This window comes from Zootoca vivipara, chromosome 10 (genome assembly GCF_963506605.1).
Source record: "Zootoca vivipara chromosome 10, rZooViv1.1, whole genome shotgun sequence".
Classification (NCBI taxonomy): domain Eukaryota; kingdom Metazoa; phylum Chordata; class Lepidosauria; order Squamata; family Lacertidae; genus Zootoca; species Zootoca vivipara.
The window spans coordinates 67,557,860-67,575,741 of record NC_083285.1 but is presented as its reverse complement, the minus strand read 5'-3'; the positions used below and the strand labels follow the sequence as shown (position 1 = coordinate 67,575,741).

General features: G+C 47.3%; 1 protein-coding gene across 1 annotated transcript; it reads left to right on the top strand.

Annotated features, from left to right (window-relative positions):
• The first annotated feature begins 3,770 nt into the window (after positions 1-3,770).
• Positions 3,771-14,862, top strand: CALML5 (calmodulin like 5). Its single transcript, XM_060279759.1, has 4 exons — positions 3,771-4,311; positions 5,015-5,030; positions 7,190-7,410; positions 13,782-14,862. Exons 1-4 carry the CDS (start codon positions 3,865-3,867, stop codon positions 14,361-14,363), a joined length of 1,266 nt encoding a protein of 421 aa, XP_060135742.1. The 5' UTR covers positions 3,771-3,864; the 3' UTR covers positions 14,364-14,862.
• The last annotated feature ends 3,020 nt before the right edge of the window (positions 14,863-17,882 follow it).

Genomic DNA, 17,882 nt, shown 5'->3' with positions numbered 1-17,882 from the left:
CCGTGAAGCTGGTGCCTTGATGCACAAATATCACGCATGCAGTGCCTGTGTTGTTCAGTTTCACTTCTTTCTCTGCTTTTCCGGGGCACTTGGAGGACGGAGATGACTCACTTCTAAACAGGATGTGACCCTTGCCAACCCAATTTGCCTTCGGTTTCGAGTTCAGGCTCTTCGTTTCGTTTTTTGGTGCTCTGTCCAGTAAGTAGCTGGAGACGAGGACGCGGAGGTCTCTTTTGAGCTCATGCAAGCGAGGAAATGAAACCCAGATACTGCAGCCTGGAACCTCCTCCCCCTGCAGGGTGTGAGACAGGAAGTGACATACCTGAGACAGGAAGTGACATACCTGCTGTCACTCAGGGCAGCGCTAGGAAGACCTCAAGTTTGCAGGATCTGCCATGCTTCTTAGCTGAGCACTAACTGGAGTCAGTTGGGAAAGCAGAAGAGGCCACACATTTTCCTCTCCTCCTGATGACCTATTTATTCAGCATTCAACCTGGTTTTCTCACCCTCTGTTTCAGAGTATCTGAAGAAGTGTGCATGCACACGAAACCTAAGACAAACTTAGTTGGTTTCTAAGGTGCTACTGGAAGGAATTTTTTTATTTTGTTTCGACTACACCAGACCAACAAGGCTACCTACCTGTAACTACACATATAATAGCCACCAACATCTTGAGTCCCAAAACTGGGACACATGTCTTCCAGCCTGTGCTCTTGCCCGAATATGGGACCTTGTGCAAGATCATGAGATCCAAAAGACATGGTTCCCCTACCCCCCCCCCCCCGGCCAGAGGCCATGCTCACATGGCACCCAAAAGCATTTACAATCTGGAAGGTGCGCAGAAGAAAGAAACCAAGATAATCCAGGGTCTGGAAACCAAATCTGCTGAGGAATGGTTGAAGGAGCTGGGTAGGTATGGGAAGGTGTTGTTGTTTAGTCGTTTAGTTGTGTCCGACTCTTCGTGACCCCATGGACCAGAGCACGCCAGGCACTCCTGTCTTGCACTGCCTCCCGCAGTTTGGTCAAACTCATGTTCGTAGCTTCAAGAACACTGTCCAACCATCTCGTCCTCTGTCGTCCCCTTCTCCTAGTGCCCTCCATCTTTCCCAACATCAGGGTCTTTTCCAGGGAGTCTTCTCTTCTCATGAGGTGGCCAAAGTATTGGAGCCTGAGCTTCACGATCTGTCCTTCCAGGGAGCACTCAGGGCTGATTTCCTTCAGAATGGAGAGGTTTGATCTTCTTGCAGTCCATTTTATCATATGTGGAGGGATTGCAAGATTATTTTAAAAAATTGGGAAATGATATACAATGAATTGGGGGGAAAATGTTTAAAATAACATTCGTTAAAAAAAACAGAAGCTTTTTTGTTGGGTATTTTGAGACAAGAGCTGCTGAAAGAAAAACGGACATTATTTATGTATGCTACAACAGCAGCATGAATGTTAATAGCACAAAACTGGAAGACCGGAGAAGAACCATCCAAAGAACAAGGGCAAGAAAAGTTGATGAACTATGCAGAGTTAGCAAGTTGCGTGAAAAGGACAATAGCGACTTTGAAAAAGAAAGGGAACCCTTTACAACATATTTGCAGAAACAGCAACAAAAACATGGACTCACTGGCAGGATTTAAATAAACATTTACAATTTTATTTACAGAGAACAAGAAATGTAACAATGGGAAAACACAGTAGCTTATATAAACACAAGATTGTACCATTTGATGTAACAAATCAGAAATGGAGGCTGAGGGAAGTCAACAGGGAGGGGGGAAATTGGAAAATGAATGTTTAGTCATGATGATGGCTATTTGTTGCAAGAAATAAAATCAATAAGAATTATTTAATAATAATAAAAGGAGCTGGGTATGTTTAGCCTGGAAAAGAGGGGACTGAGAGGAGATAGGATGTTGTTGTTGTTGTTTAGTCGTTTAGTCGTGTCCGACTCTTCGTGACCCCATGGACCATAGCACACCAGGCACTCCTGTCTTCCACTGCCTCCCACAGTTTGGTCAGACTCATGTTCGTAGCTTCGAGAACACTGTCCAACCATCTCGTCCTCTGTCGTCCCCTTCTCCTAGTGCCCTCCATCTTTCCCAACATCAGGGTCTTTTCCAAGGATTCTTCTCTTCTCATGAGGTGGCCAAAGTATTGGAGCCTCAGCTTCACGATCTGTCCTTCCAGTGAGCACTCAGGGCTGATTTCCTTCAGAATGGATAGGTTTGATCTTCTTGCAGTCCATGGGAGATAGGATAGCCATTTTCAAATATTTCAAGGGGTGTCATATGGAAGAGGGAGCAAGCTTGTTTTCTCCTGCTCTGGAGGGCAGGACTCGAACCAACGGCTTCAAAATACAAGAAAGGAGATTCCGACAAAACATCAGGAAGAACTTTCCTGACAGGAAGAGCTGTTTGAGGGGGGAATGGTCTCCCTTGTGAGATTGTGGCCTCTCCTTCCTTGGAGGTTTATAAGAAGAGGTTGGGAGGCCCTCTGTCACGGATGCTTTAGTTGAGATTCCTGCATTGCAGGGGCTTGGAATAGATGGCCCTCAAGGGCCGTTCCAACTCTACAATTCTCTGATCCTAGGAACTATGGGCCAGTCACAGTAACTAACTGGTGCTTTTAGCTCAAAGGAGTCCCTCTCAGCCCTTCCTGTAGATGTCAGTGGGATAAGATAAGATAAGATATCTTTATTGTCATTGTCCCCTTGCAGGAACAACGAAATTACTCGGTTGCTACATCCACTCAGATAAAGCATTCCGCATAATCCAAAATTACAAAACCTAATTAAAAACAGTAAATATAATACAAATAACAAGTAAAATAAGATGACTTCAAAGTCCAGGCTTTCCATTTAAGGCCAAAATCGCTCTAGAGAAGAAACTGTTCCTGAGACGGCTCGTTCTTGCCTGCATAGTTCTATATCTCCATCCCGATGGCAGGAGCTCAAAGAAATGGTGACCAGGGTGCGTTGGATCTCTTGATATGTCTCGTGCTTTTCTATGGCACCTGGTGGTATAGATTTGTTCTAAGGTGGAGAGTGAGCAGCCAATAATGCTCTCTGCTGTTTTAATAATTCTACACAGCCCTGCTCTGTCCTGAGAAGTACAGCTTCCGTACCACACACATAAACCATACGTAAGAACACTCTGTATGGCGCAGTGATAGAAGGCAAGCAGCAGCTTTTGTGGAAGATGGTTTTCCCTTAAAATTCTCAAAAAAAAAAAAATACAGTCTCTGCTGTGCCTTCTTCACAAGCCCGCTTGTATTAACACTCCAGGACAGATCTTCCTGTAACTCAATACCTAGAAATCTAAACGTTGTTACCCTCTCCACACAAATTCCGTCAATCAAAAGTTGCTGGACCTCGTTCTTCTGTTTCCTAAAGTCCACCACAATCTCCTTTCTTTTCTTTGTATTTATGAGCAAGTTATTAACTCTGCACCACTCTGTCAGCCGCTCCACCTCATCTCTATAGTCCGTTTCACCCTCCTTATCAGAGATGAGCCCGATCACGGTTGTGTCATCTGCAAATTTGACAACCCTATTTCTAGGATTTGAACCTGAGACCTTCTACTTGCTAGGCAGATGCTTTTCTCACGGAGCTACGGCCCCTCCCTGAGGAGCGCCCTCCATCTCTGGCATCAGACCACGCCTGGTGAGTCTATCTTGCCAGCAAGTTCCTCCAGAAAGGAGCAGGATCCAAAGCCAGGCCTTAGGCCACGAATGAGGGTGTGGGTTGACGTCACTCTACGCCCCTGCACCATGCTAGATTTTCCTGTTTTGGCAGGGATTGCAACCGAGTGCTTCTCTTGCCGAGAGCGAGAGAGAGAGAGGCTGCTCGCTGCGAGATTGGAGGCAAGCAGCATGGCTCAGCGACTCACCGAGGAGCAGATCACCGAGTACAAAGAGGCCTTCTCGCTCTTTGACAAAGATGGCGACGGGGCCATCACCACCAAGGAGCTGGGCACCGTCATGCGCTCCCTGGGCCACAACCCCACCGAAGCCGAGCTGCAGAGCATAATCGACAAGGTGGACGCCAACGGCAGCGGCACGGTGGACTTCGCCGAGTTCCTCTCGCTGATGGCCAAGCAGTCGAGGGATTCCGACAGCGAGGAGGAGATCCGGGAAGCTTTCCGGGTCTTCGACAAGGACGGGAACGGCTACATCAGCACGGCGGAGCTGCGGCACGTCATGACCAACCTGGGGGAGAAGCTGACGGACGAAGAAGTGGATGAGATGATCAAGGAGGCCGATGTGGACGGGGACGGCAGAGTCAACTACGAAGAGTTCGTCCGGGTGATGATGGAGAAGTGAAGGCCCTAGGTAACAAACCGTTGCAATTTTCACGGCGGTACATTGCTTTGCGGTGGGGTGCAGGAGGCAGTTCCCTGCCCCAAGGTGCCTACAGTCCCAAAACTCAACTGGAGAGAGAACGAAGGGAAAGGAGGGATACAGGTGAAACTTGGGAAATTAGAATATCATCAAAAAGTGCATTTATTTCAGTAATGCAACTTAAAAGGTGAAACCAATATATGAGATAGATGCATGATATGCAAAGCAAGATGTGTCAAGCCTTTATTTGTTGTAATTGTAATTATTTGCCGTTAGGCGGGTCAATTATAAATGGAATGTAATTAACGAAATGTAATAGTGATGTTTATTTTTGTAACTATTTGTTTTATTTGTTTACCGCTCCATTGGGATGGTAAACGGCGTTTCTGTGCACTGCTCTGGTTCTCCAGAAGCGGCTTTGTCATGCTGGCCACATGACCTGGAAGCTGTACGCCAGCTCCCTTGGCCAGTAAAACGAGATGAGCGCCGCAACCCCAGAGTCGTCCCCGACTGGACCTAATGGTCAGGGGTTCCTTTACCTTTACCTATTTGTTTTATTACTGTCAAATTTCCAAAAGAAAGCATTTGTAAAAATTAAAATTAAAATAAATAATAACACGTTGCATTACTGAAATAAATGCACTTTTTGAGGATATTCTAATTTTCCGAGTTTCACCTGTAGGAGAGGCGATACAGGGGTGGGCATGAGCAGGTATTGCCACAGGCCTGTAGACTTTGCTGTGGCCAATGATGACTACTAATTCACGGAGCTCCTTGTTTAATTCACAGGGAGCTCTGTAGAGCTCCACAAATTGCACTTTCCCTTCGTAGTCATTCGCTTATGTTCTCTGCTCTCACTTTTTCTTTCGCCTGGCCAGAAGCCTTTCTTCCTGGGAAATTGGTGGTGTAGCAGGCAGGAGAAATTTGACAAATTAAACTGGGCAAAGGGCAGCCTGCCCTCTGTTTCTCTGCAACCCTGCAAATTCGAGAGGCTTCTCAAACTGCTGGAAGCAGCAAGCAGTTCTTCTAAATGCCAGTTCCTGGAAACCACAGGAGGGGAGAGGGCTCTTTTATTTATATTAATTTTAATTATTTATATTAATTTTAATTAATTTTAATTATTTTAATTATTTAAATTAATTTAAATTAATTTTATTTTATTTTTGAATCGGTTTTATTAAGTTTTTTGGGAAAAGAACACAAAGTTTATGATCAAATCTCTTTTTGTCGAAACGTAAAACCTAATCTAAGCAAAAACACAAACCAAAGAGAGAGAGAGAGAGAGAAAATAGGGAAATAGAGGAAGGAGAAAAGAAAAAAAGAAAAAAAAGGGAAAGCAAGAGGAAAAAAGAGAAAAAGAGAACTCCTATCTAAGTTGCATTCAGGGCAGAGCCACTTAAATGAATGGGCCAAAGTTAGCTGTTATGTACTAAGCTTGGATCCTAGAACAATAGGCAAGTAGGATCCTAGAATGCAGCAACTGATTGCCTTGCAGGAGAAGACCAATCAGGCTCCAGGAAGAAGTTAAGCAGCCTATTAGGCTGGTGGGATCATAGAATGCAACAACTGATTGGCCTGCAGGCAAAGACCAATCAGGCTCCAGGAGGGAAGCAGAATCAGCCAATCGGACGGGACTCATTGTGTAAATAATGTATATAAAAGCCTGAGGTTTGGGGGGCATTTCATTCACAGTGTTACAAGCTGCAATACAGAGCATGAAGCCACTGCAGGACTCTGAGTATATTTCATTAGCCTTGGGAAACATAGAATTGTAGAGTTGGGCGGGACCCCAAGGGCTGTTCTAGTCCAGCCCCCTGCAATGCAGGAATCAAAGAATTTCAACAGGGCAAATCTGAGCAGGGCAAACTGAGGATACCAACTTATGTCCTAGTTGCTCATTCACTTACTTCCGGAGAGCTGTTGCACTCATGTGCCTTTTGTGGGCTTCCCAGAAACATCTGGCTGGCCGCTGGAGGAACCGGGTGCTGGACTAGAAGGGCCACCGGCCTGATCCTGCTCCAGGCATCCTCTGATGCTCTCATCTTCCGAAATCAGGGCAAAGCCCAGTGTAGTGAAATACAGTGGTACCTCTACTTATGAATTTAATACGTTCCGAATGCATATTTGTAAGTCGAAAAAAATTGTAAGTCGAATCCCATAAGAATGCATTGGGAGAAAAAATTCGTAAGTCGAAGCAACCCTATCTAAAAATTTGTAAGTAGAAAAAATCCTATCTAAACTGCATCCAAGATGGCGGACAGAGCTCCATTCGTAAGTAGAAAGATTCGTAAGTAGAGTTATTCGTAAGTAGAGGTACCACTGTATGGAAACAACCAGGGTGGCAACTTAAGTTGACAGAATTTGCAAAAACAACAACAACAACAACACACACACACACACACACTCAACTAGGGACATCTTAGGGCTTCATCCTGATGTCACAAAACCGGACGGATAATGCTATGAAAGTTGCGCTGTGCGAGAGCTCCACCCAATTCGCATTCCTGATGTTGCAGAGATGTAGGATGTCGATGGCAGGGCACCAACTGCTTCTGCCAAGCCTATAAGAGGCTTCTGCCAAGCCTCACTGGGGCAAAGCTGTTCCTTTGACTGGTTTCACCACAAACAAGTAGATCCCTCTCCAGGCCAGGGTGTGGACCGAAGCAATCCGTCCCTTCATCTCCTCCTTCCGGCAGACGCTAGATTTTCCCATTTCAGCAGGGATAATGAGCGAGTAATTTCCTGGAGACGAGAGAGAGAGAGAGAGAGAGAGAGAGAGAGAGAGAGAGAGAGAGAGAAAACGAGCAGAGGCTGTGCTGGGCAGAAGACGGACACGCCATGGCTTACCGATTCACAGAAGCAGAACTCAGCGTGGTCAAAGAGGCCTTCACACATTTCGACACAGACGGCGATGGGGTGATCACCTCGTCGGAGCTGGGAGAGGTCATGCGCTCCCTTGAGCACGTGCTGGTCAGCCTGAGGGAGAGGTTCACTGACGAGAAGGTGGAGGAGATGATGAAACAGGTGGATGCCAACTCGGATGGGAAAGTCACCTACGAGGAGTTTGAGAAGCTGATGGTGGCCAGAGACCCCCGAGGCCCTCCATTCTAGGTACAGGTTAACAAACTCACATTAAATGTTGCAGGAGAGTTCTCTGCCCTGAGGAGCTTCCAGTTGAAGAGTTTGGCAGCGACGCGTGGATGAAGGAAGATGGGAGATGTGGCCAAGGGCAGGGAGCCCATGGTCAGGGCAGGAATTCGATTCAATTCATACCTATCTTTTAAATTTGTGCTTCCCTGAATTTTGCATTCTGCTTGTCCCCCCCCCCCAAAAAAAACCAAATGATGTGATCTCGTGGAAATGACAAGATGCAAAGACGCATTTTATTACGAGAAGATGCTTAGCAAAAAATGTATATATTAGGCATATATCTGTCAGAACTTTAGCATGGGTTTCTCCCAGGGAAAAATGTGGAAATACGGAGAAAGGAAAACGAAGAGAAAATAAAGTAGATGTTTATGCCCATTCCTGCCATATCTCCCATTTTGGGATGAAGATTGGGCAGAATCAGAAATGTGCAAGAAGCTGGCCTTCTCTCTTCCTTCCTTCTTTCCTTTCCCTAATCCTCAGTTCTCAAACCACCTTTTGTTTCAAGATATTTGAGATGCACAGAATAGCTTTTAAAGAACAACCAAAACTGAGGGTGCTCTCATGCTCAGAAATGTATGTGATGTGACTAACTTTGGCCCATGAATTTTGATGCACCTACTTTGAGTAGCGCTTGGCTGGCGACAATCCGAAACACACAGTTTTTCAGGGCTCTGAGTTTGGCCAGACCAGGAGGTTTGGGGAGAGGGGAGAGGTTTAACCCCTCCCATGCCATTTCCCTGATGTAAATATCAGAGGCACAGACACAAATATTGAAGGTCAACTAAAAAAAACGGCAAAAATAAATAAATCTTATTTTCTTTGTTCATTTTATTTCATAAGATTTATACATGGTAAGAAACAACCGGTAAAGGTAAAACAGGAAAATCAAGGAAAATTTACAATAGTAGTTTAAAACCTACAAGAAGTTAAAATGCTAAGACAGGTTAGAATTCACAACAACTTTCTAAGAATCTGGGGAGGCTCGTCTAAACAAGGATGTTTTTAGCAGGCGCCGAAAAGAGTACAGTGAAGGTACCTATCAATAGGCAGGGAGTTCCAAAGTGTAGGTGCTGCCACGCTGAATTAGCGAGTTATTACAAATGTGGAGCAGGTCTTATAATTCCACCAATCAAAGCGTTTGAATGGGCTCATGTGGGGCAAGGTGATCTCATAGAATCGTAGAGCTTCAAGGGACCCCAAGGGTCCTCTAGTCCAACCCCCTGCAATGCAGGAATCTCAGCTAATGCATCTTGTAGCTGAAGAGGTCCCAAGTTGTTAATAGGCAGCCTTACCCTGGTTGGGCTTGATGGGAGTTGGAGTCCTAAGGACCTGCGTGAGCAATGCTCATCAGTAGTATCCTTTTCATAGGATGGGAACAACAGAACAGGTGAGGGTTAATGGTACAGTATGGCCACCGGACATGGATGCTTCAGTTGAGATTCTTGCATTGCAGGGGGTTGGACTAGAGGACCCTTGGGAGTCCCTTCCAACTCTATGATTCCTTAAATGGCTCAGAACCGCAATACTTCAAGGACCGCCTCTTTCCATAGGAACCTACCCAGACCCTGAGATCATCTCCTGAGGCCCTTCTTCGTGTGCCTCCTCCTCGAGAGGTCCGGAGGGTGGCAACACGAGAACAGGGCCTTTTCTGCAGTGGCTCCCCGTCTCTGGAATGCTCTCTCCAGGGAAGCTCACCTGGCGCCTTCATAATACCCATTTAAGCGCCAGACAAAAACGTTCGTTTTTAACCAGGCCTTTTTAACCAAGCCCTTGGCTGATCTGATTTACATCCTATGTGTTTTGGGGGGGGACGGGGGGCTATTGGGTTGTTATTTTTATTTTTATTAGGTATTTTGTGGTTTTATATATTGATTTTATTCTGTGAACCGCCCCGAGACCCCTGGGTATAGGGCGGTACTGTATTCAATTAATAATAATAATAATAATAATAATAATAATAATAACCCCAAGCGGGTCGACGAATGGTCCTTACCATATTCTCTATTTTACCATTTCTTTCTTCCCCTCTTTTCTCTTTGCAGCGGAGCTGAGACTTTACCCGCTGGCTGAAATTTGCAGAGAAATGCTGTGCGTCTCGCCACCATCCCCGTTGACACTTAAGACCCCAAACTGCAAAGGAATACTCTCAAGCGGCTTCCTCTTCACAGCCAGGTTGAAGGAGACACACCCGAGAAAAAGATCTGGGGCAGATGCTTCTCGTTGACGGTGCTGTCTCAGGCCCCAGGGGAAAATAAATTCATGGTACTCTTTTCAGTTGTGGAGTCTATTATTTGACAGACCTGGCTCACGGGAGAACACCTGGCAGTTCCATCTCTGGGCACAATCCCCTGGGAGGTTCTCCCATTCAGTTCAGGGGAGCTTGTGCAGTAGACCTTCCCAGGGTTGGGTCACATGCCTTTGTAAGCCGGGGCGAGCAGGTTTTGAGTTTCATCCACCCTTGCTATTGGGTTGGCCCTTTTGCTGGAAGGTCTACCTACCCATTCCGGTCCAAACTTTCGTCATAGACAATTCATAGGCAATTTTTTTCCAGTGAAACTTAGGGCATGGACCCGTCTCAACCAGGGAGAATCATTATTATGATTTATTAAATTTTTATACTGCCCTACATCTGAAGATCACAGGATGGTTTAGAACAGGGGTCCCCAGACTTACCGCGCGGCGGGCCGGTGCCCGCCGCGCCGACCGCGCGGTGGGCCGGAGGGTAGGGGAGTATGCGCGCAGCGGGCCGGAGGGCGGGGGAGTGCGCGCCCGTGCGCATGCGCACACGCACACGGGCGGGGAAAAAATAGCAGAAAATCGCTTGTGCGCATGCGTATGGGCCTCCCCCGACCCGGAAGTGCACCAGAAATGACCTCTTCCGGGTCGGGAGAGGCCCATACGCATGCGCACAAAGGATTTTCGGTGATTTTTTGCTGATTTTTTAGATCGTCGCTGCGCCGCGCGCCGTGAGAGCGGGCGGCGGCAGCGGGCGGCGGGGGTCGTCGCGGGCCGGATTGGAAGGCCGATTGGGCCGCATCCGGCCCAGGGGCCGTAGTTTGGGGACCCCTGGTTTAGAATATAAAAACACAAAAATACATACCATAAAGGTAAAGGACCCCTGACAGTTAAGTCCAGTCGCAGGCGCCCCTGGGGTTGCGGTGTTCATCTTGCTTTACTAGCCGAGGGAGCCGGCGTTTGTGCACATGATCATTCCTGGGTCATGTGGCCAGCATGATTAAGCGGCTTTTGGCGCAATGGAACGCCGAAAGCAGAGCAGTGCATGGAAACGGCTTTTAGCTTCCTGCCGGAGCGGTACCTATTTATCTACTTGCACTTTTGGGCGTGCTTTCGAACTGCTAGGTTGGCAGGAGCTGGGACAAAGCAACGGGAGCTCACCCCGTCGTGGGGATTCGAACTGCCGACCTTCTGATCGGCAAGCCCAAGAGACTCAGTGGTTTAGACCACAGCACCACCCGTGTCCCGATACATAGCATACATACATTCAATAGTAACAAACAAAAACAACAACCCTCCCACAGGTCAGAAGGCCATGTTTAATTAGAGCCAGTATAGTGGTTAAGAGCGGTAGACTCCTAATCTGGGGAACCGGGTTCTCTTCCCCGCTCCTCCACATGCAGCTGCTGGGTGACCTTGGGCTAGTCACACTTCTCTGAAGTCTCTCAGCCCCACTCATCTCACAGAGTGTTTGTTGTGGGTGAGGAAGGAAAAGGAGAATGTTAGCCGCTTTGAGACGCCTTCGGGTAGTGATAAAGCGGGGTATCAAATCCAAACCACTCTTCTTCTTCTTCTTCTTCTTCTTCTTCTTCTTCTTCTTCTTCTTCTTCTTCTTCTTCTTCTTCTTCTTCTTCTTCTTCTTCTTCTTCTTCTTCTATTAGCCAAAGGCCTGGGAGAAGAGGAATGTTTTGCCTGGCAACTAAAGATCTGTAGTGATGGCGCCAGGTGAATCTCCCTGGGGAGAGCATTCCACAAACGGGGAGCCACCACAGAAAAGGCCCTGTTCTCAGGTTGCCACTCTCCTGATCTCTTGTGGAAGATGCACTTGAAGAAAGGCCCCAGATGATGACATATGTGGAGAGGCAGTCCTTGAGGTATTTAGCTTCAAGGCTCCACCTCTGAGTTTCGAGATGGTTGTTTCAGCACATCGGACAACCCCAAACAACTTGATTCCCCGACGCATGTGAAAAATAACCATCTCAGAGTAGTTCTGAGCCGAACACGCATTCCCTGAGAAGGGAGGAGGAAAACCAAATGGCTCACATTCTGTCAGAGGCCTTTGGGTTCCTACAGAAAATGATGGAGGGTGACAGATGATCCCATCTGGGGGCCAGAAACTAAAATGACAAATGGTGGTCAAATTAGACGCACCACGCCGAGCCACCAGATCTTTTCCCCAGACACCCTGACGAGAAGTAAAGCAGGTAGGGAGGGAAGGAGGGCATTAGACCCTGAGAACAGGCAGGGCGCTTTGCTGTACTCGCATGGATGAGGGCCCGAGGGCCACATTCCATGTTGGGCAGCCATCTGGGGGTCGCTTGCTGGCGATGCGTGGGCCAGAGACAAAAGTGCATAGAGCAATGAATGCAAATTTAACCTCGATATACGTAGTTATGTTTTCAGTGGTGGTAGCTCATCAGCTGAAGAGGAATAACCAGAAAACTGCTCTAGGTTTGACATTATCCCGGTGGTCAGTGGCATAGTGTGGGTTGCCAGTGCCCAGGGCTTTGCGGAGGGGATGGGGGGAGGTAGGGAAACGGTGGGAGTCACCCAGGAGACCGAAACCACAGAGATAATAAAAGAAAGAGTCATTCCATTGTCTGGAGAGGTTGCTTCCTGGTTTGCAATGGAGCCCGGGGACGGAAGCTTGCAGCTGTATTGAGGCAGCACCGGGTGTGGAAATTTTGCACCCCTAGCAATTTTGTGCCTAGGGAAACCCCCAAGTAGGATCTGAGTGCAAGAGCAACTCTCCCCCTCCTGAAGTTTCCATCAGCTGGTATTCAGAAACATCCCTGCTTCCATCTGTGGAGGCTGAGCAGAGTCATCACAGCCATTAGCCATCCATAAATTTGTCCAATCCTTTTTTTACAGCCGTCCATGTTGGTGGCCATGACAGCTTCCTGTGGGAGGGAGTTCCACAGTTTAACTCTGTGCTGTGTGAAGAAGGACTTTCTTTTGTCTGTCCCGAATCTCCCAACATTCAGCTTTAGTGGGTGTCTGCAAGTACTAGTGTTATGAGAAGAAGTCCTTTCTTTCTTTCTTTCTTTCTTTCTTTCTTTCTTTCTTTCTTTCTTTCTTTCTTTCTTTCTTTCTTTCTTTCTTTCTTTCTTTCTTTCTTTCTCTCTCTCTCTCTCTCTCTCTCTCTCTCTCTCTCTCTCTCTCTTTCTTTCCTAAAATGCATACACCTATTAATTGAAAAAAAAAGTCCCAGGGGTTTACAAAGAAGATAAAACAGTAAAACCAAGAAAAATTCAAAACCATGCTTTAAAACATACTGAAACAGATTAAAATTATTCCAACTTTCTAAGCATGTGGGGAGACGTGTCTAAACAAGAACGTTTTTATCAGGTGCCAAAGAGACTACAGTAGGAAGGCACGTACTTTATCTCAATAGGCAGGGAGTTCCAAAGCTAAACGATCTGTCCTGAATCTTCCAACATTCCGCTTCCTTGGATGCCCATAAATTCTAGAGTTATGACAGAGGGAGAAAATCCTTTCTCCATCCATGCCATGCCGAATGTTATAAACTCCTATCATGTCATCTATTGGCGGGAAGGTGAACGGCGTTTCCATGCGCTCTGGTTTCTGTCACGGTGCCCCGTTGCGCCAGAAGCGGTTTAGTCATGCTGGCCACGTGACCTGGAAAGCTTTCTGTGGACAAACGCCAGCTCTCTTGGCCTGAAAACCGAGGTGAGCGCCACAACCCCACGGTCAAATTCGACTGGAATTAACCGTCCAGGGGGTCCTTTGCCTTTTACCCTTTTACCTCTAGCACCCCAAGATTCCACAAACTGCTTTTGCCCACAAATGGAGGCCTTCCTATAAAATCACACTTTTAATTTCATGATTCCCCTTCCTCTAATTACAGGGGGGGGGGAAATTAAAATAATTGTTCACTACCTTCTTGCCTCTTTCATTTGCTACCCAAACGGGACTGGCAGGTTGTGTAACTTAAAAGGGTGCGGATCTTCTACGGTACCTCCCCGTGATTAGGTTTGCTCCAACAGAAGCTCAACCTGGGTGTTGCCTAACCTTTCCCCAAATTGTGGATCATCCCTGGGCAGAGGGCCAGAGAAGACACCCGCGGTTCTTGGCAACTCCCAAAACAGGGAAGAGAAGAAGTTCTTCACTGCGCCGGAGAACGCCAAGGCAGTCACAGGGCGACCGTGGACGTTGTCGGAAGCAACGAGGAAGCCATGGCCGAACACCTCTCAGAAGAGCAGATCGCTGAGTTCAAGGAGGCCTTCCTGATCTTCGACAAAGATGGAGATGGCGCCATCACCACAAAGGAGCTGGGCACCGTCATGAGGTCTCTTGGACAGAACCCGACAGAAGCCGAGCTCAAGGAAATGATTGACAAGCTGGATGCCGATGGGAACGGGACGGTGGACTTCCCAGAGTTCCTGTCCTTGATGGCAAGGAAGATCCAGAACTCCGATGGGGAGGAAGAAATCCGGAACGCCTTCCGGGTCTTCGACAAGGATGGGAACGGCTATGTCAGCGCTGCAGAGCTGCGCCACATCATGACCAATCTTGGCGAGAAGTTGACGGACGAAGAGGTGGAGGACATGATCAAGGAGGCGGACGTGGACGGAGATGGGCAGGTGAACTACGAGGAATTCCTGCGGATCATGTCCTGCAAGTGAAGACCGCTCCTGAGGGACTTGGGTCTGCGTACCCGAGGACAGTAGGACTTCTGGCTATTTCAGGGCACACGCCTTCTTCTCCTTTGCACGGCCTGGGTGAGGTGGTTTGGCTTAGTGGCTGATGAAATATGATTAAATGGATAATGAGCGGTGGAGCATTAATTTGATGGAAGAATCTGGAGTTCCAATGCACTTTTTTTTCCTTTCGCTTTCTCTGTGGCCCAGAGGGATTTGTGGCGCGGCAGATGGGGTCACGTTGCGTTCTTGCTACAAAATGAATTGAGAGGAGGCTGTCCACCACAGTCTAGAACGGAGCCAACATACGGAAGGTAGATTATGATCTACTGGGTGGACAGTAGGAGATTGGCAACGGGGGCAACCCAGCACGATGGGACGGGGACAAATAATAAAATGAATATTACTGATGCCTGAAAGTGTAACATCAGCAAGCGAAAATAAATTTTGCTGTGGCTGGTCTTGTACTAATTGCTTAACCTCATCTGCAGAATACAAGTATTATTAATTGATTGCTTTTGATCTGTTCTCCCCCGCGCCCCACCCCTTTCAGCAGTGCTATTAAGAGTTTGGGGCCAGATTAACTATAATAATAATAATTTACCTGAAGGAGCGTCTCCACCTCCACCATTCTGCCCGGACACTGAGGTCCAGCACCAAGGGCCTTCTGGCTGTTCCCTCGTTGCGAGAAGCCAAGTTGCAGGGAACTAGGCAGAGGGCCTTCTTGGTGGTGGTGCCTGCCCTGTGGAACGCCCTCCCAACAGATGTCAGAAAGGAAAACAACTACCAGACTTTTAGAAGACATCTGAAGGCAGCCCTGTTCAGGGAGGCTTTTAATGTTTAATAGATTATTGTGTTGTATTTTTCTGTTGGAAGCCGCCCAGAGTGGCTGGGGAGACCCGGCCAGATGGGCGGTGTATAATAATAACAATAATAATAATAATAATAATAATAATAATAATAATATATTATTATTATTATTATTATTATTATTATTATTATTATTATTAAAAAGAATTCTGATGCCCTTGATTCCTGTTTCTGTGAAATGGGCACAGCAATGACTTGTAAAGTTTCATGGGAAAGTGTTCTTACAAAAGGGGAGTACCAGTGTAAGGGGCTGAGGGTTTCACAAAACTCTCTTAGTCCCCACCTCCCCAAGTAGAGTAATGTAATGAGTTAAATTTTAATCGTTTAAACGAATGAATAAATAAATCTCCCTGCGTGGGAAGGGATGGGAGGTTGGCGGTTGGCTTTTGAGTTCAGCTCCCAACTTTCTGTCAGGCTCTAAAGTGACCGAGAAACAGAGCTCAAGGTAGGTCTTTGTGGACAGATGGGATTCCTCGAGAAGAAAGAGAGGGGCTCTCGCCTTTAGGGCCGCCGTCCCTCTGACTTCTCTGGTCCGCAGGGTTTGAACAGCCAACAAAAAACATCGGGTTCAGCGAGGCTATAAAAAGAGAGCAGTGACATATATTCAGATGAAATACAATGGAAGGGCTGTGCTATTTATAGTGGCCTCCAAGCCTGTCGGGTTTTGTCTTTTGCGGTCTGCCCTGAACTCTGACGGCATCAGATATTAAACACCCGTTTGCTCGCTCAAGGAAGAATAAAAGGGAAAGGAGAGAAGGACTGCGTCACACTGACATGTTTTCCAAGCACATTGAAAAGGCTGATGATAAAGATCGCCGACTCTGGCTCCTGACCCACAAATGACGGGTGGGAAGTGAGTAAACCAGATTGGTTGAGATTTGGTTCCTTTTCTGACCGTGTTTCCAAGGCCCCCCCAAATTCCTTGGAAGCTTAGCAGGCCGAGAGTCATCATCACTCAGAAGATGTCCCTTGTGATACATAGTTGTAGGAGAATCATAGAATTGTAGGGTGATCTATTCCAAACCTCTGCAGAAATAGGCAGCTGTCCGAAACGGGGATCGAACCTGTAACCTTGGTGTTATCAGCACCATGCTCTAACCAGCCAGGGTAGCCCAGCTGGTTTGAGTGCAGTGCTGATAACGCCAAGGTTGCAGGTAAAAACCTCTTATAGGACAACTGTGTATTCTTGCATTGTAGGCGGTTGGAGATGGCTCTCAGGGCCCCTCCCAACTCTACAATTCTATGATTCTATGAACTGAGCTATCCAAGGCTAAGCCCTGGGGGTGTTCAAAGGCAGCTCCAGGGGTTGCCCCCTACCAAGGGACCCATTGCCAACACACCCACCCCAAAGCCCTGACTTTGCTTCTCATTCATGGAATCCATGCAGATTTGTTGGCTGCAATAAGCCAATCAGCGCCAGAGGCTCCTCTGCCACTAGCACCATACAATGTGGATGTCAGCTCACTCCATGTCAGGGACTGGACTGAGGAGGAATAGTGTGTGTGGGGGAAACCCCTCCCATCTTCCTGCACCTTCCCGAGGGCAGTATAGATTTAGAACAGCGGTTTGCAGAAGGGCATAGTTCAGAGGCTGCAGAGGGGAGAAGCTGGTAAAGATTGGGAGAGCAGCCAGGAAGAAGCAGAAGCAGGGGAGAGACAGCTGACCGACTCAGTGTCCTTGGGAAGCATTCCTGACCCCCCCCCCTCCCAGGAAAAGGCGAGCATTGAGAGTAGTAGAACAGAAAGCTCAGAGGCAGAAAGCACAGACCAGTCATCGCAGGGATGATGTAGAATAGGAGAGACGGGGTGGGGTGGGACTTTACTCGGAGCAACGGTGATTATCTAAGAGAGACCGCATTCCTTCGTCCCTCTCTGTGACTATTGAATAAACTACTTCAGTAAGAACTCCTCCTTGTTTTTCTGCTTCCTGGCTGCCACCGTGGGAGGGATAGGATTCCCTAAAGTCTGACACTCAAGCACATTGATGCTGCCGGATTGATGCGCCATCACACACACGTCTCAGAAGCTGCAGCTTTGACAAGTCCCAGCGTCGCCTTGTGTTTTGAGCCAGGCGGGGGCATTTATTCATGGTGTCTCCCTGAGTGGGTCCAAGAGACATGTCCGAGGTCCAAAGGCATGGGATGAGGATGGCGATATTTCTTAATATCCTGCCTTTCCTCCAGACAGGCGAAACAACACAGATAGAAGACGAAAAACCGAAAACGTATAAAAGCATAGTAACAATAGATGCATAGAGTTGGAAGGGACCCCGAGGATCATTTAGTCCAACCCGCTGCAATCTTTTTGCCCAATGTGGGACTCGAACCCACAACCCTGAGATTCAGAGTCTTATACTCTACCGATGGAGCTCTTATCATTAATTAATGATAACAGAGTGCAATTAAACTCTAATAGAATTAAAACAACAGTAATAGAATTAAAACAAATCCACTACTGTTATTGTGGCAGTTATGGCGGTCTCACTTCATAAGGCCAGTGACCCTTCTGGTCAGCATCCAGTGGCCAATCAGATACTTATCAGAAGCCCATCAATGATGGCCTCATCCTCCCGGAATTGGCCTAATCCTCTTCCAAAGCCATGCAACTTGGTGGCCATCACTACTTCTTGTGGGAG